This window comes from Perca flavescens, chromosome 7 (genome assembly GCF_004354835.1).
Source record: "Perca flavescens isolate YP-PL-M2 chromosome 7, PFLA_1.0, whole genome shotgun sequence".
In the NCBI taxonomy this organism is placed as follows: Eukaryota; Metazoa; Chordata; class Actinopteri; order Perciformes; family Percidae; genus Perca; species Perca flavescens.
Genome location: NC_041337.1, coordinates 22,601,191 through 22,625,931, shown reverse-complemented (window position 1 = coordinate 22,625,931; position 24,741 = coordinate 22,601,191). Strand labels below are relative to the sequence as shown.

At 39.8% G+C, this 24,741-nt stretch overlaps 2 protein-coding genes across 4 annotated transcripts; one reads left to right on the top strand and one right to left on the bottom strand.

Annotated features, from left to right (window-relative positions):
• Positions 1-143: 143 nt before the first annotated feature.
• ttll9 (tubulin tyrosine ligase-like family, member 9) lies at positions 144-4,834 on the bottom strand. 2 transcript variants are annotated; one of them, XM_028583189.1, is made up of 14 exons: positions 4,693-4,834; positions 4,257-4,303; positions 4,023-4,115; positions 3,828-3,939; positions 3,536-3,721; positions 3,327-3,395; positions 3,127-3,217; positions 2,902-2,942; positions 2,723-2,810; positions 2,494-2,552; positions 1,513-1,709; positions 953-1,066; positions 491-615; positions 144-286 (listed from the first exon to the last, which is right to left on the bottom strand). In XM_028583189.1, exons 1-14 carry the CDS (start codon positions 4,705-4,707, stop codon positions 216-218), a joined length of 1,308 nt encoding a protein of 435 aa, XP_028438990.1. In that variant the 5' UTR covers positions 4,708-4,834; the 3' UTR covers positions 144-215. The 2 variants fall into 2 exon arrangements, with proteins under 2 accessions (XP_028438990.1, XP_028438991.1); XM_028583190.1 differs by lacking the exon at positions 3,536-3,721 and having other exon boundaries at positions 3,861-3,939.
• A 10,174-nt stretch (positions 4,835-15,008) lies between these two features.
• On the top strand, positions 15,009-24,373 carry edn3b (endothelin 3b). Of its 2 annotated transcripts, none has more exons than XM_028583815.1 (4): positions 15,009-15,435; positions 15,584-15,800; positions 23,072-23,230; positions 23,408-24,373. In XM_028583815.1, exons 1-4 carry the CDS (start codon positions 15,366-15,368, stop codon positions 23,460-23,462), a joined length of 501 nt encoding a protein of 166 aa, XP_028439616.1. In that variant the 5' UTR covers positions 15,009-15,365; the 3' UTR covers positions 23,463-24,373. The 2 variants fall into 2 exon arrangements, with proteins under 2 accessions (XP_028439616.1, XP_028439617.1); XM_028583816.1 differs by having other exon boundaries at positions 23,072-23,270; positions 23,408-23,473.
• Positions 24,374-24,741: the final 368 nt, after the last annotated feature.

The window sequence follows — 24,741 nt, the reverse complement described above, 5'->3', positions numbered from 1 at the left end:
GTAGTACAAAGTTTGCTGAATAAAATGTAGTTTTCCTTAATTTGCATATCAGGTATTCCAATTTTAAGCTTGGAATCTGATCAGATCATCACAGATAGCTCATTTTGTATAAAATATAATTCATGTTTTTCAGTTTTTTGTGGTCACTGGAGCCTGTCTTCTCCCAGACACATGTCACATGCTATTAGTGGTGGGACATAAAAATGATGAGTGTGCTACATCCTCTTTTGGCCTGGAAATGGTTTTAGAAGCTGGCGAAGCTGCTTCTCTCTGTCATTCACACAACCTGCAAGAAAGAACAGGTTTATTTTCACAGCAGTTATTAATAATAGAATAATAAAGGCTTTTCTACATTATCGAATACCATGGTATTACTGCATGTATGCATTTGCACATTTATCAGAATGCATTGCAATTAATTTATTAATCTAAAAAAAATTGAGACTTTTGTTGCCTCAAAAAGTTTGCATTAGCAGCACAGTCATGTTACCTAAGTGTGTGTTGGCAGTGAAATATGAACTGCCAAATGTTTCTACGTTGACGTCCTCCCTATAGACAGGCCCATCGTTCCACATGAGATCATAGCCACCCACCCTTTTCTCCTTGCCAGTCAGCCTAGTGAGAAAAAAAACAAAACACAGCTAATTAGGACGCAGTGACAGAAAGAGATTAAAGGAACTCATCATCTGTTGTACAGCATTCACCTTGGAATCTGAGGGAAATTGTAGTAAATAGTTTATTGTTGCAAGGACAATCTGTTAAAGTGCGTCTTTCCAGCCGTGTTCTTAACTTTTAAATATACCACAACCCAAGATTATACTTCCAAATTTGTATAGATTGGTGAATATCATTAAAGAATGTGAGGTCTATAATAAATGGAGGGAAAGAGAGCCCTCGAATCTTGTTCCCTGATGACAAAGAGGCAAACACGCGATGAGAAAGAGGCATTTACCTTCCCTCCATATCAACAACATTCAAAGTGTCTTCCAGCAGCCGGCACTTCATCTCGTAATCCTCTTGACTACTGGGTGTGTATGAGGGAGAGGCGTTCACCTCAATTAACCACCTGCAAAAAGATGGAGGGTGATGACATTCACCAACATTTACTAACCTTTTGAGCAGGCTTTCGGCCAATCCATTAGCACATCCAGATCTCAAAAAAGATTGTTGGGAAGTTACAAGCAAGTGAATGATTGTTACAATACTTGCATTGGACGGAGGCACTATCATTGGTGTGTTGTATTATTTACAGCAGGATTATTGCATACCTGTCAATTTTCCATTTGCTTTGCAGATTTATACGGTTAATCATACATGGTTATTTCTGGAGCCTAACACTAACAGATTTACTGCTTTGTTTTTCAGTATCTAGGAAGGCAAGTCAAACAATGTTTGCTTGTCTGTGCATGTGCTTGTCTGTGCTTCTTTGTTAGCATGCATGCCTCAGTGCATGTTTGCAAGTGGATATGTGGAGGTGATGACATTGTACTGTGTGACAGTATGAGCACTTACGGTTTGAGGTTCTGATCCAGTAGAATGTCGTACCCATAGAGCTCAAAGCAGTGTTTGTCATTTATAATGACCTTTTGTACACTCTGTAGACTGCGGACAAAGATGTTATCCATCTCTGTAAACAGGGTTTCTACTGTCTCTCTGCCGTGTTTTGCAGTCAGGTATCTTCGAAGCTGCTGCATCTGCCACTTACATCCCTATTTAGAGATTAATAAAAAAAACAATGCAGGAATAAAGAGAAGATAGTATTGGTAAAAGGGGAAAAATTTTAGGAAAAACATATCTTTAAAGGTGCAATATGTAATACTGACAGCTAGTGTTTAAAATAGTTACTGCAGTACAAACTCAAAATAGTGGAGAGAGTCGTCTCCCCCACCCCCTCCTCCCCAGACTCGAAGTTCACAGAGGTTGCCAGGCTGAGACCGGAGCATCCAACAATGTTGCTAGACGCTTGTCTCACATAGCCAGACATTACTCCACAGCACAGCGGAGTAGCTAACGTTAAATAACATAAAAGCCCGTGCTCACGTGGAGCTCTGTACCCAACTGACAGACACACTTTTTCGGCTTAGAATTATGGTAGGAACTGCTAAAACCCCCATAACCTCGCCGTCCTCTCCCTACGCCAGACAGACATACTTCCTCGGCTTTGAATTACGATTGATCCTGTTCGTTTGTTAGCTGCTTCCATGGCTGTACTGACGTTACAGCTGTAGCGCGCTGGGTTTACGTTTTTACAGGTAAATTTGGCAACCCGGCCTGGCTGTCAAACTGGGGAGTTGATAAACAGAAAGTCCATCACGGAACGGAAATTTCAAGAGAAAATACTGGCATGAGCATTGTTGTCAGAAAAGATAGTATTTTAACTTAGCATGTTACCTTAATATCTGATGACGCATTGGGGTCATTTCTGGATTTATTACAGTAAATATATTACATATTGGACCTTAACCTATTCTCTGACTTTCCAGAATTACACACCTTTTCAGGATCATATTCGGGCGCTGTTTTCTGAACAGCAACATTGGTGAGGTGCATATCTGAAGAACGGCACTAAGTAGAATTTGGGAACAAATTTTGCTTGCATATTTCATTAGACAAAGGCTCAACTTTTTAAGGGATGACTCATAACTCCAGAACCATCAATCACATAAGTGTTCAACAGTCGAATGAATGAAGAAAAACTGTAATAAGAGTGAAAAAAGGATACACTTGTCATCAATACTGCTAAGGGAGAAGCGGGTGCTTGAGAAGCGGCCAAAGCCATCTCGATACAGCCAAGCCTTTAAAGGAACATACTGAAACAAACATGCACACATATTGATTCACTCATGCAGAAAAATTGATAATTCATATAAAAAAATGTGATTTTCAAGGTTCAGTACATACTGATGTGACTAGCACATAGACCCTCAGATCAAATTTCCTGCCTGTGGTGACAAAAAGCATAAAAAGTAAGCAGAGATATAAATCTAATTCTATGTGCTCACTAATCCTCCAGTTCATTCCACTTTTAGTTTTTTGTTAATTCATTGTTGGCACATTTGATAGTTTTTAAATTAAATTAGATTTATAGTAAAGTACAGTAAAAGTATTTTTCATTCATTTTATTACCATTAATTAGGTAGGGGTTCTCTATATAACGTTGTGCCACATAGCTTTCCACTTGAGCTGCATCCTTCTGTTCTTCTGAGCGGGTGCCGTCCTGAGTTAACACAATGATACCAATCTGAATATATGGGTGTGTATGTAGAATGTCTGTTTTTAGTCATGGAATATACGCCCAATTCCTTGATGAAATAAATACACATTACCTTCTTCCAATCCATGATGTCTTTCAGTTTCCTGAACAGGAAAATGCCTTTTCCTTGAGATTTTGCTACCTAAATAAACATACCAGTTCATTTTCATTACTTAAAAGCAATTTGGTGCTTACTTTATTTTAGTTTACGAGGTAATGCAAATACTGAATAAAAGATAATTGTATTGCACTGGATTACATCTATTTTCTACTTAAGCTAACCGGCTTCATTATCCAGGTGCTACCAGGGCTTCTTTTGAATTCCTCTACAAAGAGATGATATTCACTGGGCAGTGCAAAGGTGCAGGGGAAAAAATCACATTTGGATGCCTCCAGGCGGCCAACATCCCTTTCCTGATTTTTCCGATATCTTTTGAGATTTTTCACCATGAGGTTTTTGCGAGTCAGCTGTAACATCAAACATAAAAACACAGAAAAAGACTACATGACTACATGTTGATGATATGAATGATTTATTAAATTTCCAGATTATATTGGATTGATGCTGCCTCACCTCATAATGATTGCGAAAGTGGTTTATCCTTACATGTTCCTCCATGTACGAATGATCAAAATTTTCCCTGAGCCAGCCCACATCACACCAGTTGAAGTCCCATTCTCCTTCACTGTGAGAAAAAGACAAGATAACAGATTCAAGCCACAAATATGACATAAACTGATATGATGATGAACAGACAACACTACTCACTCTTTGACTTCAACCCAACCTGGTCTTTGGCGCAGGACATCCTGTATGGTGTTGAGTAGGCCACATTTGAAACGCACCAAACTTCTTCCCTCCCTAAGGGGACATTGTAACATATAGTCACTGTTTCCAGTGTTTTTGTAAGGTTCATTTGTTGTCAATCTACAACACAGGGTTGCAAAACAAAATACAATGTGAATAACCAACTTAATTAACCAACTTAAGAGCAACACTTACCGCTCCTCACTTTTGCTATAGTCATATGAACCTTTGTATCCAGATGTCTGCAAAGTGGAGGAAATCAAAATAATATTTAGCCTAATTCCCCATGGTGTTGAGTACAAAGTTTTATTTTACACTTTACAGCTGCAGACTACACAACATTTAGCAACTCCTCTGGTATGCTAATTTCTAGCTATGTAACCCACTTCCTAATTACCTGCTAAGCTATTATTCCAAACAGGTAACCTTATATGTAGTCTAAGTAGGCTAGCTAGCTATGTTATTTGATGGACATGGACTCTTAAGCAGTAACGCTAGCTAGCTAGCTAGTTGGAACTTTGCTAACGCGAGTCAATCAAACAAGCTATCTTACCTATCACATCATGTGAGTAAAAAAGCCCACAAGACAACAAAATGCACACATAGTGCATAGTGCATAAAGTATATTTACCTTATACTTTGACATGAGGCGCACGATATGAAGTACTAGAAAACTAGGATAGTTAACTTATATTAAAAACATGCGTAATAAATAACATCTAGCTGGCAAAGCTGAGCTAGTCCGGGCAGTGTTTGACAACTGTTGTCATGGTAACCACATAGGGTGCTTGGTAAGCCACCAATGCCTGTAGATGCTCCGTCCTGTAGCCTCCACTTTTAAGCCAAAAATTATGAAGCTCGTTTAAAAAAAAAAAATCATTTCAAGAGCAGAAGTCAAGTTTGCAGTCATGATTATTGTATTGTTTTTAATTGTCAAAACAGTTAAAAAACACATTCAAATTAATTACAAACATGACAACATTTCATACCACGTATGAAATGTTTCATAAATTATGTTGACATTTTATTCAGTCCAACAGAGTTGTCATAGATTCAGACAGAGCAGTTAGTCTTAATCCATCAGATATTATAACCAGAAGTTTGAGTTTACAGTATCGAGTTAACAGTAGCCTAAAGCTATGTTGCCTTAAAAAATATATTACATATTTACAGAAAACAACGATACACCTAGCATCAGCGCTAAACGTTACCATAAAATCACCACTTAGTGGCGCCAAAACGTCATCTAACTGAGTAGAATTGTGCCTCTCTTTGTAGTGTTGATTCTGTGTTCTTAAACATTGATATTAGATTTTTCTTTCAGCCTGAGCTATTCCGTGCTTAATGAATGCAATTAACACATATACTTATCTACATATATGCTAAGTTAGCATATGTAGATAAGTAGATGTGTTAACAGCATTGCTAACCTATCTGTTTGTTTGCTTCGGTTATGTGAATCCTAACAGTCTATGATGTGAATGAATTGCTAAATAGGCTTAAGGTCAAATTTGCCAAACTTGTTTTAACTTTGCAAATGCATAGACAAAGTTGACTCCCAACTCCATCCCTTCTCGGATTTGTCTAACTAGATGTTTGTTATTAATGTTCTGTAAATGCTTTATTCCCACTGGCCTTTCTGATATAACATACAGACACATAACATATAATATATAAACATAACCAAAAGTATCCAATGGTAAATATCAAATCAACAGAAATAGTATCTTTTTTTTCCCGCATTTGTCCCTTAAACTATTTTATTTATAAATATAAATTAAAAAAATATATAAAATAAGTATGTTTTTTAAAATAATTAAAACCAAATGTGATCCACCAATGAAATACTATAAAGAGATAACATCAACATTGTTGGATTCATGTTGAAAACATTTAACTTTTCTATATGAGATAACGTTTAAGATAACAAAACATGGCAGAAGGACAAATGGCCCAGTGACTGCACCCATGATTTACCATAATAGGAATATTCTGCACCTAGCGATTTACCATAACAGGAATGTTATGAAAAATATGGAGAGAGCTGGATCATAGCTACTTGACCTTTGACCTCTGGAGGTTAAGAAAGACCCTCTATGGCACATTGAGAAAATCCACTTCCCTGCATATTCACCCCCTCACACATTCACCGTATGGTTAAGATGTATATGTTTCTTAATGACAGGAGTCATGAGTCTGTCTTATTTCAGTGTGCATTACTTTCCCTTGAAGAAATAAGCTGGTAGATGTCTCATTGACTCTGGTGGGTTTTGTTACAGGGTATTGGATTCTTCCCCATTTCTGAATGATAAAGCATAATAATAGCTTAATTTACAGTTCATAAAAAAAACATTTACTTGTATTGCTTTAAACCCCTTGATGTCAATTCTGTAAAAGGAGCTTACACCTGAGTCAGATTCCTGTGCAAAACTAAATAAATGGGTAGATTACTGTCTCCTATGTAGTTGCTGTGCCTTTTTTCTTTCTCAGCCACCCACCACTAATCAAACATACTTAGTCTGTGAGATAAATAATCAGAACAGACTAGTATTAAGTGCTTTAAATTGAATTTGGATGTATGGTTTGGCTAGCTACCAAAGTGTCCACATTAGTAAAGAACATAGGCGAGGCCTCTCAGCAGTGTGTAATAGAATCACTCTTAGCTGAGCCAAAACCCAGTCTCAAAACTTTCCTACCATGCATATAGGCTATAGAATTAAGTTGCCTACTTTATTTGTCTCATTTCACATAAATACAGCTGCTGTTACAAAACATAACATATTGTTAGAAGGATTGATTTTCTACTAAGTTCTGTCATAGGAACTTTGGTATTATTTCTAACAATAGTAAAGATGAAGAACAAAAAATCTAGTAAAATGTGGCAGTGCAAATATATTTCATATCCAAAACAGATGGCTATATGATGGCATTAGTTTCTGTCAAACTTCATCAACATCATCTCCTTGGGCGAGCCTCATACCCTCAGTCAAGAAAAGTGTACCCTAGCATCTTTCCTTTGATCATGTTTTTTGCAGAGGAGATGTACATACGTGTGTTATATAGTGCATGTAGTCTCCAAAAAAGTGTCAATAAATATTGTATATTGTAATAATCTCCTCCAGATCTGCTGTACATGTCATAAATGATGGCTGGTTGGAATCAACAAGAATGTGATTGTATATCAAAATATTGAACTTTGGGGTACCCTTGATGTTTTTAGACATACACTGCATTAAATAAAGACCTTGAACCTTGAACCTGGAAATTGCTGTGTCTTCCAATGCTAGGAGCTTCCATCTACATCACCACCACAGCATTACAAATTCCACTTTCAAGTTCAGTGCTTTATGTTTAATGGGAGACAATAGAGACATGGAGAATATTTCACTTCATGCCTTTCAAAACCCTGCCGCCACAAAACGTTTCTTAAGCCCTAATAATCAGTTAAACCATAGGTGCCAATCAGGGGTCAAACTCTCAGCATTTATTTTGAGGCAGATTTCCTGCATTTGTGTCCGCGTCAGTGCAATGCTGTGTTTTTGGTTTGGCAGTCATCTCTTTAGATAATTTATATCAGTAGTAGCTTTACCCATTATGCTTATCATTTTGGCTAACCACATGTGTTTTTGTCCTTATGCAACATGAAGAAAACAACTCCATGATCACCAGTATCTTGGAATGGAAATTGTTTTTGAGGATCAACCCATGGGCTGGTCCCTTTCAAACATGTAGGTTGTGTTTTTTATGGATCTGAAATTAAATTACAACTTTATTGTCCAATTAAGATTGTCATTTTAAATCTAGATTTGTATTTGGAAGGCCCTCATTGACTGGCTGAGTTTTGATGAAATTTCAATACCAACACTCATTGTGAAGCATCCCACAATAAGTGATAATCATCATTTCTGGTAAACCATTTGCTCCTCCACATCGACCACAAAGCAGAAAATCCGAGGTGTCCAGGAGCATCAGCTGTTACTTATAAGGGAGGCATCTTGCTGACTTTAGAGTTAGATAATCCTTACCTTGGAATGATTCTGTTTGGTGGAAAGTTCTACTCGACCATAAATGTTTCTGCAGTCTACCCTGTTCAACCCCTCTCCACATGCAGAGGAAACACGTCTGGTATGTAACAGATTAAGGTCAAGGAGGCAAAGGCGAGTAATATAAATATAATATAATTTGAATTTGACCTCTAATCTAAGAGGTCAAATTCTAATCTGACTTCACATCTCCACATTTGAAAATAATAAAATAAATAATAATAAATTATGGTATGCACTAACGTATTTTAGAAGATTCATGCTTTTCTCATTAAATGCATAATTGTTGTGGTTATCTGCTCTACTATAAGGGTTAAGGTCTGAAGAGGCAATGGGACTGAGTCAATATTTGCCATCTGAACAGTATAATTTGAAAGGAAGTGGCATAGTTTGATGTCAAACCTGCCATTGTGACATGACAGATGGTCTCTATCATAAAGGTGCGGTTCTCAAAATACTGGGCGGAACAAACAGCAGGCTGGGATTGCTTCTATACGGCTCTCACAGAGAGTTTTTTCACAGCTACATGCACATGCACGCAGCAAAGTGTTCTTCAAAACAAAGAACAAAGAAGCTCAGAATACAACACACACAGAGGGAGTGTGACTTCATTCGGTGCTCAGGACACTATTACTCCACTATATCTTTACATAGCAAACATTTATTTGCTGCTATATTAATGTTCTGAATGGCAAGTAGGCTACAGCCCTTTTAACAACTAATAATATTCCACAAATACTGAGACTGTAATACTAGAGTGTAATTGTAACTGACAAAAATGAACGTCAACTGGTCTTTAATCGGGTAGGGCAGAAAAAAAAAGAGCTGGTAGTACTTGTCTATATTAAAAAAATGTCATGTATCAGTGGCCCTGCATCACATTTTAAATCCACTTCCTTTCTGATCATGGTTTTCTCCTTCCCTTAAGAATTGTACATCACAGTTCCTCATTTTCAGTTGAACAGGCTTGCCATTTGTTTATTGTTTCTATGCTCCCTACCTCAGTAACTCCATGGCACTCCAGGGGTAAGGACTGCAAATCTCTAGGCTTTGCACACCCAAAATGTTTCTAATAAAACCTATGAAGAGGCCAAGAAAAACAGGATGGAGTGGTCACTGAAATCCTCCTGAAATGTATTACATTTCACGTGTCTCCCAAACAATTGGCAATATTATTCTAGAAGGTGCGGACCTCCCCAGTTGCCTCTGCATCAGCTCTGCATATTTATGCTGAATTAGTTAGGCCCTCATCATGATTGGGAAATCAACATGCCAGTTTCCTGGCTACGATCCCTACTACGTGGACAAGCAAGACTGTCTCTGCGTTCATCTCCATTAGAGGGGGCACCGAGGCAAGCGTAGAGGAATTGAACAGCTTCTGTGACTTCTCTGCTGGGCATCCTGCTAACCAGTGTGCAGGCGTCGGATGGTGAGCTAGGTGGCCCCCATGCCTTTGACCGTTATCAGCGGGATTTCTGGAGCTGTGGTGTCCTTTCGCCAAGACTTGGCTGGATTATGGAGTGCCGGTGCCATTCAACCGTGTGACTCTTTTTCTATATGCCGATGTGACGGCCACATTCTGAATCATGCACACCTTTTAGGAGCTGGTGGGATAACATTTCACGGCAATCGTACCATGTACAATTTTATGTGACAAATAAAAAATATTGATTGATTCATAGGTTGATTGATTGATTGAATAAGCCAAGAACCCACCATGATGAGTTTCCCACTGCTACCCTATAATCAACATTTCACAAGCAGATGTTGGCATGCAGAAAATGGAAATGCTGACATATGATTTGAAACCATATGCCTGACTTCTTGAGGTAAACAGGGAGAATAACAGGGAAGGGAAAAAGCAAGGAACTGTAGAATTATTATATATATAATTATTACTAGGAAATACTATAAGTTTCCTGTTGGGAAAACTTGGTAGGTCCAGAATGGATTTTTATACTGGCATTGCTAATGAACATGAAAACAATACTCCTGTGTGGCAGCAGCAATATTTGTTAAGATCAAGTGAATTATAAACTCCAAAACAACAGTAACTCTCCTGCCCAAGAGTAATAATGGGCCGGTCATTTAGGCCTGAAAACTGTTGCATGTATTAATCCTCAGAATTGATATGAACATTCACATGTTTTAAAAATGTTCTCAAAACATTTATTCTGGTCCATAAGCACTGACTTTGTACTACATTTGGGATTTCTAAGAGAGAGAAGTACATTCGCTCCCTTGAGTCTGTGCCCATATCTGGCCCGCCGCCTAAATGCCTCAAAATGCAGATGTATTGCAGAGACTCCAGCTACTCACATACACATACAGATTTCTGTAGTCATTCATCACAGAGAAAACTTTTAGACAATCACACTGAAAGTAATTTGTCTGACCTTGATAAATGAAAAAACTGACTTGAAATTCAATATATTTATGTAAACTCTAACACTTGACATAGCCTATAGCCACTGCCCATAGCCCCCCCCCCCCCTCACCCACCCTCCTACAACAGACAAAGTAATACTGCAGATGAACTGTGGAGGGAAAACAATACTCCTGTGTGGCAGCAGCAATATTTGTTAAGATCAAGTGGATTATAAACTCCAAAACAGTAACTCTCCTGCCCAAGGGTAATAATGGGCCGGTCATTTAGGCCTGGACACTGTTGCATGTATTGATCCTCAGAATTGATGAGCATTCATGTTTTAAAAATGTTCTCAAAACATTTATTCTGGTCCATAACACTGACCTTTTAATCTCTTACGGGGCATGTTAAGCAAACATCTTTATTATTGAACTTTAGAAGCAGTACCTCATCATCTTTGCCTTAGGACAGACTGTGATTATTCCCAGATGGACTCTTATATAACACAGGTGTGTTTATATGTGACACTAAGATTATAGGCCTATAATTTATAGGTCTTTGCTTAATGCCATTTCCACACTTTGTCCACTATTAATGTGGCGTGCTGTTAAGTGTTTCTGAATAATCTCTTGTAACTATCTTAAAACAAGACAAGTATAGGCCTATTTTATTTGACATGTTATGCATCAACAGGAACTCAAGTGTAGTAGTTCTCCTCAGTGCACACGCTGTAATGCTGCATTTGACAGAGTGGGTGTTCTGACAGACGTGGGCGTGTACCCAAGCCTCTCCAAAAGGTTTCTTGTTGGGAAAACTTGGTAGGTCCAGAATGGATTTTTATACTGGCATTCCTAATGAACATGAGGTAAACAATTTAAGGAGTTTAATGTGGTGTATAATACAATGAGAATAAAGTGAGAGAGATCTAATGAAATGAGGCCTGCTATTAGGTTTCATACCTCAATTAATTTGTATTGCCTTGATCAGCTACGCCAAACCAATGTATCCATTGAGATTTTGTACCGTACATTTGTATTCTTGACTATATTTAATGAAAGCAACCATCCATGGCCATCATATGGGCTCACACTGCAATATAAGATTCACAAGACAAGGTCCTTCACAGAAAAAAACCCCAGAATGATACCTTGAAAGCATGCATGCATCATTTGACCGCTAAACCACATGCAGTCAGCTTTCTGATAGCATTCTGTCTCCACAACTCTGGTCAGGAGAAGGAAAACAGAATATGGTCTTCATTTATCTGGAATTCTCTCTTGTTCCCAGCTTGGGGAATGTGCCAGAGAATTGGGGTATGGCACAAAACCATAGCCTTGGGGAATTTGGGAAGGAACTAGAGGGCAATCATGAGTCAGACAGATTTAGGTTAACTGGATTCCTAAGTAGCAAAGTACAAATCCAGGACTGCTAGTGTATGTGCCAAGTAAGTGTGTTTGTGTTTGTGTTTCTCTCTGTATATGATGTATACCTCAAGTTCAGCAGGTAAGACTTGATCTTTTATATATCTTCTTCCCTTTAGTTCATCTTTAGATAATTATTTCCATATGTGGTGGAGAAAAATGAGACATGAACATTACAGGTTTCCTCTGTGACCCCCTGTTCCAGCTTTTTATGGCAGTCTGGTGTTTGATAGTAATGATCTCCCACAGGAGGCAACATAAAATGAAATGAAATGAAAGGAAATTGTACTTGAGGTTTAGCTGAGGTAAGTTTGTTTTCATAACAGTGATCTGACAGCTGTAGGTACCTCATAAAATCTCCTGCTGGCCTTTTTTCAGTTTTCCTATGCGCACAAAATATCCCCTTCAAATTCCCAAAGGCGTTCCCTTTTGTATTACACACTCACAGTGCTTTGATCTATTAAATTGAGTTGAACTGAATTACATTGGATTTTATTAATTAATTAAACCAAGATTAATTCTTAATTTAACCAACATTTTATTATAAATTACCCTTGAGTGCCAGGAGCACGACGTGGTTCTCATCTAATTGGCATTTTGTATCTGGTTGCAAATCAGTCACCATATATCGCTTCTGGCTCTCCCCAGGCCTGAACTGCAGCCATCATTAGATTTTTACCTTAAGTCTGGTCTTCAGTAAGAGAAACACATGCTAAATTTGACTTACGTCAGGTGATTGGCTCGATTCCTCAACAGCATTCCAGTATTACTTTTTTGGCCACATATTTAGAATCATCATCGGGCGGCACGACCTCCTCCATGTCTGACAGATGAGGTGGCGTGCCTTGGATTATAAACTTCTTTTCAACTCCTTTCTTTCCATTTTGAAACAGGTGGATCTATGCCTCATCTGTCCATAACAGTTAGTTTCAAAACACTGCAGATACAGAGTGCAACCTGGTATTTGTATTTTTCAGAGTTCTTGTGAACCTTGGTGTCTTTGGCACACCTCCGCCTACATTCCAGAGAGTGTTCTTGATCTGTGGGACAGGTGGTCCAATTCTGGCTTTCACTATATCGGTCCACCATGGTCTACCAGGTCATTCGCAAATTGCTGAGCTCACTAGTACTTTCTTAATTCTGAGCCAAAGAGTTTGATTTGGACACATCTGATATTTTGGCTGATTGATGAATTGAGATTTTTCAGCCTCACAATGGAAAGCTTTACTGGCATTGACATTTATTTAGTCAAAAGTTGTTGAAACACAACAACAGAATCCAAAGGCAAAACACCCAGAGTCCACTGCAGACCTTTGTGAGTGATGAAGAGAAACACACCTGCTTAGAGGCACTTTAGCAGTCAATCATACCACTACATTTGGGGTTTCTAAAAGAGAGAGAAGTACATAAGCTCCCTTGAGTCTGTGCCTGCCGCCCAAATGCCTCAAAATGCAGATGTAGATTTCTGTAGTCATTAGTCACAGAGAAAACTTTTAGACAATCACACTGAAAGTAATTTGTCTGACCTTGATAAATGAAAAGACTGACTTGAAATTCAATTTATTTATGCAGACTTAAGCAGGATTTGGTTTGGGGACTCTCTACATTGTAATGTTTTGCCACTGCACTTGGCACTAAACCAACTTGTGTATTGTAAATATCAGTTTAAGCACTCATAATGTACAAATATGCATGTAAAGACTAATGTGGGACCAATTAGCAGCAACACTTTATCTTTAAATAGACCGGCTCTGTTATAAGCTAAATTGTGAGACATTTCATGCGCTCTTGGGGGCCCTCTGGTAGCCACGGGGCCCTAAGCAGCCGCTTAGTTCGCTTATACGTCGGGCTGGCTCTGTATTTATGTAAACTCTAACACTTGACATAGCCTATAGACCCTTTGCACTTAACGTCATCCTCTGCTCGCGCAAATTATGAAGAGAGGAATAGCTAAACATTTGACACACCGTGCAAGGGAGAGCAGGAGAGGGAGAGGAATTAGCCATTGCTAATGGCTAAGCAAAAGTAGCTAATAGCGTTTTAACAATTGTGAGATCAGCGAGGCAGTCGCTGTAAGAGAAGAGAACTATAATTGCTTGAGTATAACTAATGTAGTTTAAATGCAATCCAGGCAATTAGCCGCTAAACTAAACAATAAAGCAGAGTTGAGTAAGAAGAAGGTAAGGGTCGTTATCCAATCCTGCGATCTCCAACTTCTCCAAATACCGCTCTTTGTGAGCACCTACCAGATGCCCTACCTCGACCGATAACGGCACGACAACTTGTTGTTCAATAGAAGAAGCCATAAAGAAGAAGATAGTATTATTATTACAGTTTATTTAGCGTTATTTAGGCTATTTTAAACTGATTGAAACTAATGAAACTTTCTGCTTGTCTACTACACTGTTTAGCTTGTGCTTCTGGTGCACGTGAACGTGCACGTGTTATAGGAGCGCTCTGGTACTAAAACAAGTAGCACTACACCCCTGCCCATAGCTATAGTAGGCTAATTACCATAGTAATACTGCAGAGGGACTGCAGTTGGAAAAACAATACTACTCCTGTGTTGCAGCAGCAACATTTGTTAAGATCAAGTGGATTGTAAACTCCAAAACAGTAACTCTCCTGCCCAAGGGTAATAATGTTTTAAAAATGTTCTCAAAACATTTATTCTGGTCCATAACACTGACCGTTTACTCTCTTACGGGACATGTTAAACATCTTTATTATTGAACTTGAACTAGAAGCAGTACCTCATCATCTTTGCCTTAGGACGGACTGTGATTATTCCCAGATGGACGCTTATGTAATAGAGGTGTGAATATGTGAGACTAAGATTATAAACCTATAATTTAGGTCTTTGCTTAATCCCATTTCCACACTTTGTCCACCATTAATGTGGCATGCTGTTAGGTGTTGCTGAATAATCTTTTGCATTCTCTTAAAACAAGACAAGTATAGGCCTATTTTATTTCACATGTTATGCATCAACAGGAACTCAAGTGTAGTTCTCCTCAGTGCACACGCTGACAGAGTGGGTGTTCTGGTAGGCGTGGGCGTGTACCCAAGCCTCTCCAAAAACCATTTACCTTTGATTTGGGCTTTTAGACGGAGAAGTGACTTGGAGGAGCATCGCTGCTCCCTTTTTGCTTCACAGATACCCTTCCCAAAGCACACTTTGTTGTGTGACTGCAGAGCGATTTGTTTTGAGGAAACCGCCGTTTCCTCTCACTGCAAAGTGCATGTTCACAGGTAGCCTATGATTTATGCCATGAGGCGAATAGGCCTATGAAAGAGAACCGCGCGACAAACGTCCACTGATCCGTTATTTGACATCTGGACCGCATGAGATGAGCTGCACGTGGACATCTACACTGACGTTGATGGATTTTCACTCGGTGCTGGTGGGAGATTAACTTGACAAGTGCGCTGCATCCTCATCGGGCTATGATTAATTTCGGGAATATCTGACATGGCAAGGATACTGTCCATCCTCACGAAAATCATGCTTCTTAAAATTCTTGCGTTCATTCTCTTCAAAGGTAGGTTATGTTTGGTGTCGGCCATGTGCAACACACTTTTATATTTTATTTCTCCAATATGTAGCTTGCCTATTCATGTAGGCCCATTCGTTATTATTACTACTATTACTTAGGCCTATTTATATTTATAACATGTTTCTTGTACTAGGTGTCTTGACGTCCGACGACTCGGTCACATCTGAGGTCAACCCCGGGAGTCTTTCAGTCTCCAGCAGGGCGTCTGGCTCCGGGAGAGCCACGGGTATACAGCTGTCTGAGGCAACGGAGGCTAAGTTCAGACCTAAACGCTGTACCTGTTATTCTTACAAGGATAAAGAGTGCGTGTACTACTGCCACTTGGATATCATCTGGATCAACACTCCCGAGTAAGATAAGCTTTGTTAAATAGCTACTAAACATGTATAATTCTCCAATAATACACCCGGACGTGATTGTGCAAGCATGTTTTGCAAAAATGTTTTTTTTTGTCAGTGGTGTAAGACTGGTAATTAAGAGCATTTAAAAAGCAGATTGACATGTGGTTGATTTATGAATTGTTCGAAGTCACGCCCGGTAAATTCTTCCCTGGGGCGACAGACGCAGTCATGGTTCAAGTGATGGCAAGCCCCTGCCAACAGAAACTAATTCGCTCTGCAAGGTCACAGTTTGAAATCAGAGAGGCAGAGGTTATCACAACTTTATGTTGTCTCCTGTTACTCCTTTTTCACATTCTCACTCTCTCAGTATAACCCATGAGCCATAATGTCAAGGGTTATTATGTCCATATAATAGAATTACTATTTAAGAGATGGTTAATCCATGCTGCTGGGTTTCAGGTTCAGGTTAAAAAAATAATTGTAATAAAAAAAAAAGAAGATATTTGAATAAAAATAAGAATAATAAGAAGAGACTAATAGAAGAGGAAGAAGAAAGTCTGTACTTTTTTTGGCCAAACTGAATCAAATAGTGGGCATTGTATATGAGTAACAGCTGTTTTTTTTTATCAAGATGGTTGTGGCACCATGATCCAAAGAATATTACTTTGAATACGTTGTATGTTTCATTTGCATCATGTCCCATGTGCATCAAAGGCAATAGAAAAACTAAATCTGTTACAATACATTCTGAAGTAAAGTCAAGTTTAATTTGTATACCACATTTCATATGACAGGTTCTATGCCTGTCATATGAAATGTCAATGCCCAATGTGCTTTAAAATAAAAAGCAATACATGACAAAAACATATAAGATAAGGACATATAAGATAATTTATTACATATTTAAAACATATAAGATAAAAAAAAACACAAGCTAAGAAGGTATTACAATGAAAAGGGATTAAGATAAGAAGATATTATTATTATTATTAATAAAAATAAATACATGCTTTAATCAAAAATAGTCAAATCCTCTCAATATAAACACTCTTACGTTTAAGGCAAACATGAACAAAGATAATTGGTCAAGCCTCTTAGGCTTGATCCATGAAGATGTGAGAACATTAGCTACTGTAAATCCCCTACTAGCTGAGCAGCTGAAATATTATCAATCTATGGCGTGAAGGTTGTGAGGCTGAGTGGACAGAGAGCAGAGAAATCCGTTATGCAAACCTAATAGTCTACATGGATTGATGAGGTCATCAGTGCAAATTTGTTCTAAATTTGATTGTTTTGTCAAGCCTTTAGCCTCGCTTTTAACCAAACCAAATTAATTTATAAAAAATTAAAACTTTAAATTTAGATGAATTAACGTTTCCTTTAGAGAGAGGCAGAATTGACCTGTGGCATAAACATCTTGCACTGTTGCGTATGGACAAACACCAAGGAAGGCAGCATATACGATACGATACGATACGATACTATACAATACGATACAACTTTTATTGTCAGCCAGGGCTGAAATTCTTTTTGCATCCCTGGGTAGCTCATATAAGAAAGAGGACATAAACATACATACAGACATACATAATATGAATAACACCAAATGACATACATGAAATGACATAAACACACAAGTAAGGAAAAAAAGCATACATGTATAACAGAAAATTACATGAACATACCCACAGACAAGGTCTTGGAGACTTGTAACCCTGAATAAATATTGCACTGGATTTAATGTAGCTGGCTTAACAATAGGATACATTGATGTAAGAGATGCTTGAAAGAATTTTTAAGTCTGTTGCGATTGAAAGAATGAACTCTAAAGTGTCTGTTTGAAGGCAGAAGCTGATATGCTCTGTGCAAAACATGTGAGGAGTCATTTGAAATGTTCCTGGCCAGTCTGAGCATACTAGTATTGTGAGCTTCCTGAAAGGAGTGTGCTACAAGTATTTATATTTAAGGTTGATAATTCTGTGGTTTGGTCCTGGGACCACCAACACAGTCATGTTTTGATTACCAAAAGCCAGTTCCCTGTCCTGGCCAGAGGTATGCCAACTGCACATCATGGGTTATGTTGGCTCTGTAGGTGATATGGAACCATGAAAAGTGAACATTACCAGTTGGCATCATTACAGTGACTAGCTGTTTTTCACACGTGTACTTAAACAAACTGTGTTCATGTGGCCTAGCACACCACAGATTAGTAGCAATTCCACCTTTCATTTGTTTTGCCACCTTCTAACTGTAAATTAAAATTCTTGGCAAGACAGTAGGAAAGCATTCCTTCTTCCTTTTTCTTCATGTGCCAAGATTGCTGTTGGCTATTTAAGCTAAACAGCAAACTGTATTACTTCTTAGCAAGTTGGGACAAATTGACATAGTTTAAAGACTGAGTGAAATATTGACAGAAACCACAACATTAATATAAATGTTGTAGGTGTGTTTTCAAATATGTGCTCACATTGTGGGGAGCACTGCATTCCTGAAAATAAACTCCTCAAAATGCTTTGGCTCTTTAAAGCTAAAGTTTTATAGTCTCAGCATGGAAAGTAGAAGAGAGGGTATCACCTTTCTCCCGTAGTAAAGCACCTCAAATTCTCCAGTGGAGCTACTCATTATTGGCTCCCTAGACTGTGGTTTACCTTCCAAGTGTCAGTTTGTGCATATTCCTTCTTCTCTTTTGACCTCTCCCCTGCACTACAATTATAATTAAAGTGATTTTACTCAGCTCATATTGTTTAAAAGGCAGGTTTCAAGAAAAAAAGCTTTTCTCCTATCGTCCACCAGCTGATGTCAGCATTTCCAGACCCTATTGTGATACATGAAGAGACTTCAGACTGAAGAGCAATGAGTCTCAATCAGATATAGATGAGATCACTCAGGTAGAGTCATAAATAGACAGGCTGCAGGATCGGCAAACATAGTGGAAGTGGCAGCTATTCAATCAGATACAGGCAGCAGGCAGTCTGATATAATCTGGCAAATATGGGGGAAATTTATATATTTATATATTTAATGCCAATGGATCTTTTTTTTTAAATGTCTTATGAAAACGGACTTAATGGATCAGGGCAGTGTTTTTGCCCTGATTGACAGACCTGTCTCTCAGCTATAATATGCACACATCTTGCTGGGATGCTCTGGCTGGTTTTAAAACAGATTAACCTTAATATTTGGCCTTTATAGCTTCTAAAGCCACAAACACCTTTGTATTTTTTTAATTTTACAAATTACATCTCAGATTGTCAAAAATAGATTAGGGGCAAAAGGACAAGATGCAAACCTGACATTAAGCATTAACATCGGTATCCAGATGGGAGGATTAGAATTAGAAATGTCAAGTATACCGTCATCCGATTTCTTTTGTGCCTCTATTACGTCCGCAGTTACTGTATATCACGATTGAGAGCTGCTCCCAACATCAGCATTTTTCTTCAGCCGAGGTTGGTGAAGCAGTTGGTGGCCTGAATCTTAGAGGGCTACCCCTATACTCATAGAATCTGGAGTTACAATACTAAACTATCGTTCTATTTCGTATAGGCTTCGCCCTCTAAGAGCTGTCGCTATTGGGTCAAGGGTGAAGCTGATGTAGTCAATGCCACCTGCGACACAAGGTCCACAAGCAGAACTTAGACTAATTGTTTTTCCTATTCGCACTGAAGCAGTTTAATGTATTAAATAACATATTATTGCTATAGCTACTTCATGCTATAGGCTTGGGTGATAGCCTCGGACAGCCAGAGGGGCAGCCGCTGCTTTGAAAGAAGCCGCACCTTGGGAGCGCTCTCTGTAGTGAACAAACAGCTGCTGTGTTCGTCTGATGTCTGCCGTGCGTAAAACATATTGAGGTAACGTGCATACCCGGCAGAGTCGGTGAGACACCTCCTCCGCGTGGTTACTATGAGGCGGGGGGAAAAACCCTTGAGGGAGAACATCCTCGACCAAAAGGAGCTAGTTAAAACTTTCGGTGTAAAAGAAGGGTTTGGCTGTAAAGTGGCCACACTCCCGTCCCCCTTAAAGGAACACGCTGACTTATTGAGACGTTAGCTTATTCACCGTAACCCCCAGAGTTAGACAAGTCTATACATACCCTTCTCATCTGTGTGCATGCTGTAACGCTGTCTGACGGCTCCAGCATTAGCTTAGCCTAGCACAGATCCTGCAGGTGAATGGTTCCATCTAGCCTACTGCTCCGAATAAGTGACAAAATAACGCCATGTTCCTATTTACATGTTGTGATTTGTAGAGTCACAGCGTGTACAAAAAACAACGTAACATGAGACACAGCCATCTTCTATCCGTAAACAAACCGGGAACTATATTCTCAGACAGGCTTGCTGCGAGCATATTGCTCCGCCCAAGTACTATATTCTTCTGTCTGAGAATATAGTTAACGGTTTGTTTACGGTTAGAAGATGGCTGTGTCTCATGTTACGTTGTTTTTTGTACACGCTGTGACTCTACAAATCACAACATGTAAACATGTTGGCGTTATTTTGTCACTTATTTGGAGCAGTAGGATTGCTGGAACCATTCAACTGCATGTTCTGTGCTGGCCTGATGCCGTTGGAGCCGTCAGACAGCCTTACAGCATGCATGGAGATGAGAAGGGTATGTATGGACTTGTCTAACTCTGGGGGTTATGGTGAATAAGTTAAATTCCCAATAAGTCGGCGTGTTCCTTTAATGGAGAGGCAGGACGGTGAAACCGACAGCGCATAAATCACTCACCTTCACTCACTTTGACTATAGATGGAGCCAAGTCATTATCCACCAATGTTTGGAGATAAGTTAACACGAGGGGCAAAGGGCACTAAGTGGGTTCTGCACCTTTCTCCATACACCAGCGCTGGAAAGCGGACCATACCCCTGCGTAACACGCCGTAGTAGAGGGGGCTCTTGCGCCCTGGATAGTGCGCATCACGGCAGTGGGCAAGTCTAATCTCTCCAAGCGCTCCTGCTCGGTGGCCAAGCCTAGCCGCTAGCTTATTACCAGAGTACGGGATAACAGTGCATCCCCATGTCACAGCAGTTGCCAAGGGGGCCCCGCCAGTAGTTGATCAGAGTCATGAACCAGGATGGGCCTGTGCGCTCCGGTGCCACCAGAATGACCGACAGTTTCTCCTCCTGGATGCGAGCCAGGAGGCGAGGGATCAGAGGGACCGGGGAAAGCATATAGGAGGGCTCTGGGCCAAGGTTGGTGGGAAAAGGCGTGAGGCGAACAGATCCACTTTTGCACCTGCTCCACAGCATCTGAACGATAGTCGGATTCAATTTCCACTCGTTGTGAGACGGCCCCCTCCTCAACATTATGTCTGCCGCCCGGTTCAAAACCCTGGGGATGTAGACCGCTCTGAGAGACAAAAGGTGTCTGTGGGCCCACAGTTGTCTCCCTGCTACCACTTGGGGGAAGTGCTTTTATACTTTCAGCACCGTGGACAGCTCCAGGCAGTTTATGTGGGGGAGGGCCATCTCCCTCCCACCACATGATTCGCGAATGCCTCCCTAGCCGGTGACACGCCTGTGTACACTGTGTTACGTGTGACGTCACTCTGCCCAGGGGAACCCTGGATGAAAGGGTCCGGAAGTTTCCCCAATATGTCCGACTGTAGGGAAGGAGGGATGGTCAGCATCCGCCAATTGTGGCGTATAGAGTCGAGGTGCATTCGAAAGAACCATCTCTGAATCTTCCTCATGTGGAGGAGACCCAGGGGAACCATCACGTGACTCAAAGACATCACACCCAGGTGTGGTGTGTGTTGTGATGCGTGATAACAGAGAGCTCAGTGTGTCCAGCCTTGGTGCTGAGAGTTTGGGTCTCATAGTGGTTGAGTCTATGTCCATACCCAGATAAATTATTGTCTGAGGGTACCAGCATGCTCTTTTGCCAGTTTATGACAAAGCCCAGTATCTGTATCTGTATCTGTTTTTACTTACTTACTTATTTTAAAGAAAATAAATAAGAACTGTTTTCATTCAACATTGTGCCCATTATTATCATCAGTGATTAAGTAACTCAGACTTTTAAAAACACATTTTTAAAGGATATCGTCTAATTATCGCTATCGCCAAAATCGGAAAAAATATCGAGATATTATTTTTTGTCCATATCGCCCACTCCTAGTGTGAGGTGAAACATGAGGTTCAGCGGCCGCAAGATGTTCAGGAGGGACAAAGGCGGACTGACTGAGAAAAACAAAATGCATTTTTTCAAGGGAACTGTGTGTTTCCAACTCTAACACTGTGTGGCGCCACCTCCTTGAGCTGCCATCACCGAAGCGGCACTCTCTAGGAAGTGTGTTACCTTCACTACCTACAGCTCGTGACTGCCCCAGCCTTAGCGGGGAACAGCCAAAGCTTACGGTCATGGCGGAGACAGCAGAGCTTGCGGTCATTCTAGCAAAGCGGTATTGTTCAGTGCCGCGGTCACCTAGGCGGTACACGGGTATGCGTGGTCAGTGAAGTGAGCATGGACTGGTTATGGGGAGATGGTGGTGTGGGATGGAGGCTGAGCTCTGCCACTGTGGAGGGACCTCCCAGGAGAGGGGAATACTACACGGCATTCACACAGGATGAGAACAAAAACCTAGCGGTGGGCATGGAGCCCGCCCGCTGCCTCGCAGCTCGAGTGGCGGGCCAGTGGCAGGATTTAGCCAGTCTGTGGTCGGTACACGGCAGCTGTTCTTTGAATTTTTCAAACTGCTTGTCGCTGAAGAAAAATAGGGAGAAGTTCTATGGTCACGCAACTGTGATATACAGTAACTGCGGATGTTATAGAGGCCCCATGCAGGGCACAAGGGCACAAAAGAACTCTTCACGACTGCACATGCGCAAAGGGATTAACCCAATAGCAACAGCTCTTAGAGGGCGAAGCCTATTCGAAATAGAACCATTGGTCACTTAAGAAAAAACAAATGTTCAGGCAAAAAGGGTAGATTCATTGAAAACTCAAGTGTTTCTGGACAATCATATAAGACTTAACACAGATCCTTCAAATGGCTTTTTTACTTTTCAGAAACCATATTGTAAGTTCATGTAAAAAGAAAATGTTCTGCACAGATTGTGCAGCATGCATCATGTACTTGCTTTTCGTTGAAATCTAAACAGAGTATATATGACTGGCTTGCGAGCTACTAGAAGATATGTCCATGCTTGACCACTCTCTAAAGTTAAGAATATTTATTATCTGTTGGTTTTCTCTGTCCATTTAGAATGTGGTTTATCTCACAATGTATTATTTAACAAAATGGCATCTGTTTGTTTTACCTGCTCAGACGCACTGTGCCCTATGGAATGTCGAGCTACAGAGGACCTCAGCGAATCAGACGTGCTGTCAGTGGACAAGCAAATGAACGTGAGGGGGCAAAGACTCAGCGCTGCATTTGTGCCATACTTGAGGCAGACCCTGAGTGCCATGATTTTTGCCTGTCATGGTCAGTGTGACATTCATTGGATCCTTCTTAGTCCTATTAGGTATATTTACATCACCACATCAAGCTAATTATAAATGAAGAGTGAAATGAATTAACCACGATAAACAATAATAATAAACAAATCACTGGGTTAGCCCTTTAATTTTGTGACTTTAATGTGAAATGTTCTCTGTAAAGCCCCCTGCAGACAGTGCCAATCAGGAGTCTCCACAGAGTCCCTGGTCCTGAATGACAGTTTGGAATGGACCTTTCCCTACTCTTAGCCCTGTCCATTCTCCATTTGACGCTCTTACCTCCACAGGCACACTCACATTAAAGGAAAAAAAACTTTGGAGTTTGACACAGACATTCCTCAGATTTAAAACTACTGGAGCAAGTTCCATCATGCCGATTCATTTCAAGAACTTTTCAGCAAATTCAATACAGATACCTGGAGGCTATCACCCTTTTGTTCCCTCCTGAAAGCAGCATGAGGGTTACTTCCACCATGATATAATAGCCATTGACCTTGCTTCTGTCAAGCTTGATTAGACACACCCTTTTTATGCACGCCTGGTTATATTGAGGACTACACTTGACTCTCTCTTTTACAAGAATGAGATAAGCTTTTTTATCAACCTATAAGGGACAACAAAGACATTTCTATGACAATGTTGGTAATCAGAAGTGCCACAAGCAGCTATGTAAAGTAGGAGCAAGGCATGCTATTGTGATATCTTGCCTTTAAAAATATCAAAGTGGGCAACAAAAAAAAGGAGAAAAGTTTTTGCCACCGGTGTTATCGGGGATATTATTGAGCTTTGGTTTATGAGACTATTTACAGTCGGTCTGGAAAGCATTAACACCCTGACAGTTTGCATATTCTGTTCATCTCATTTCTTTCAGCCATATTGTATCATTTGTGCTCTTTGCAACTGAATTATACTATATGTTGTGCTTTTACCTCACCACCACTGGTAAACTCAACTTTAACTGGAGTGAAAATATTGAACCATCCATTGTTGCACTGGGTGACATGTTCCCTCATCATGATGAACATGGACCCTGTAGTTTATTTCGAGTCAATCCCACATATATTGTCCTCAGTGGTGGAGAAGGTATTCCAGTCCTTTACTCAATTAAAAGTACTAATACCACACTTTAAAATACTGTTACAAGTTAAAGTTGTACATTGAAAATGTTACATAAGTAAAAGTATGTAAGTATAATCAGGAAAATGTACTTAAAAAGTAATTAAAGCAAAGTACTCAATGCAGATGAATGGCCCCTGTGACTGTTATATATTATATCATTGGAATATTATCACTCATGCATTGATGTAAAAGCAGAAGTTACTACTACTACTGTTGTGGTTGTTGAGGTGAAGCTAATCTATAAAAAAAATTTCAGGACACAATTTTTTCATTATGGATTAATTGGGTAATTATTTTCTCTACTGCTTGTTATTAATTCACTATTAATGAATTAATGAATACATGTCTTATGTATATACTGTTGGATAGTTAATTTCT

Excerpts from the sequence above, each read along its gene's own strand:
- ttll9 (XM_028583189.1), bottom strand. Across the intron at positions 2,943-3,126 it reads GAACCCCTACCTAATTAATG|GCAGGAAATTTGATCTGAGG; the intron begins GTAATAAAATGA and ends TTGTCACCACAG. Across the intron at positions 2,553-2,722 it reads TAGCAGTATTGATGACAAGT|ATATGCACCTCACCAATGTT; the intron begins GTATCCTTTTTT and ends GCCGTTCTTCAG.
- edn3b (XM_028583815.1), top strand. The coding sequence starts at position 15,366 with ATGGCAAGGATACTGTCCATCCTCACGAAAATCATGCTTCTTAAAATT. Across the intron at positions 15,801-23,071 it reads ATCTGGATCAACACTCCCGA|ACGCACTGTGCCCTATGGAA; the intron begins GTAAGATAAGCT and ends TTACCTGCTCAG. Across the intron at positions 23,231-23,407 it reads CATGATTTTTGCCTGTCATG|CCCCCTGCAGACAGTGCCAA; the intron begins GTCAGTGTGACA and ends TTCTCTGTAAAG.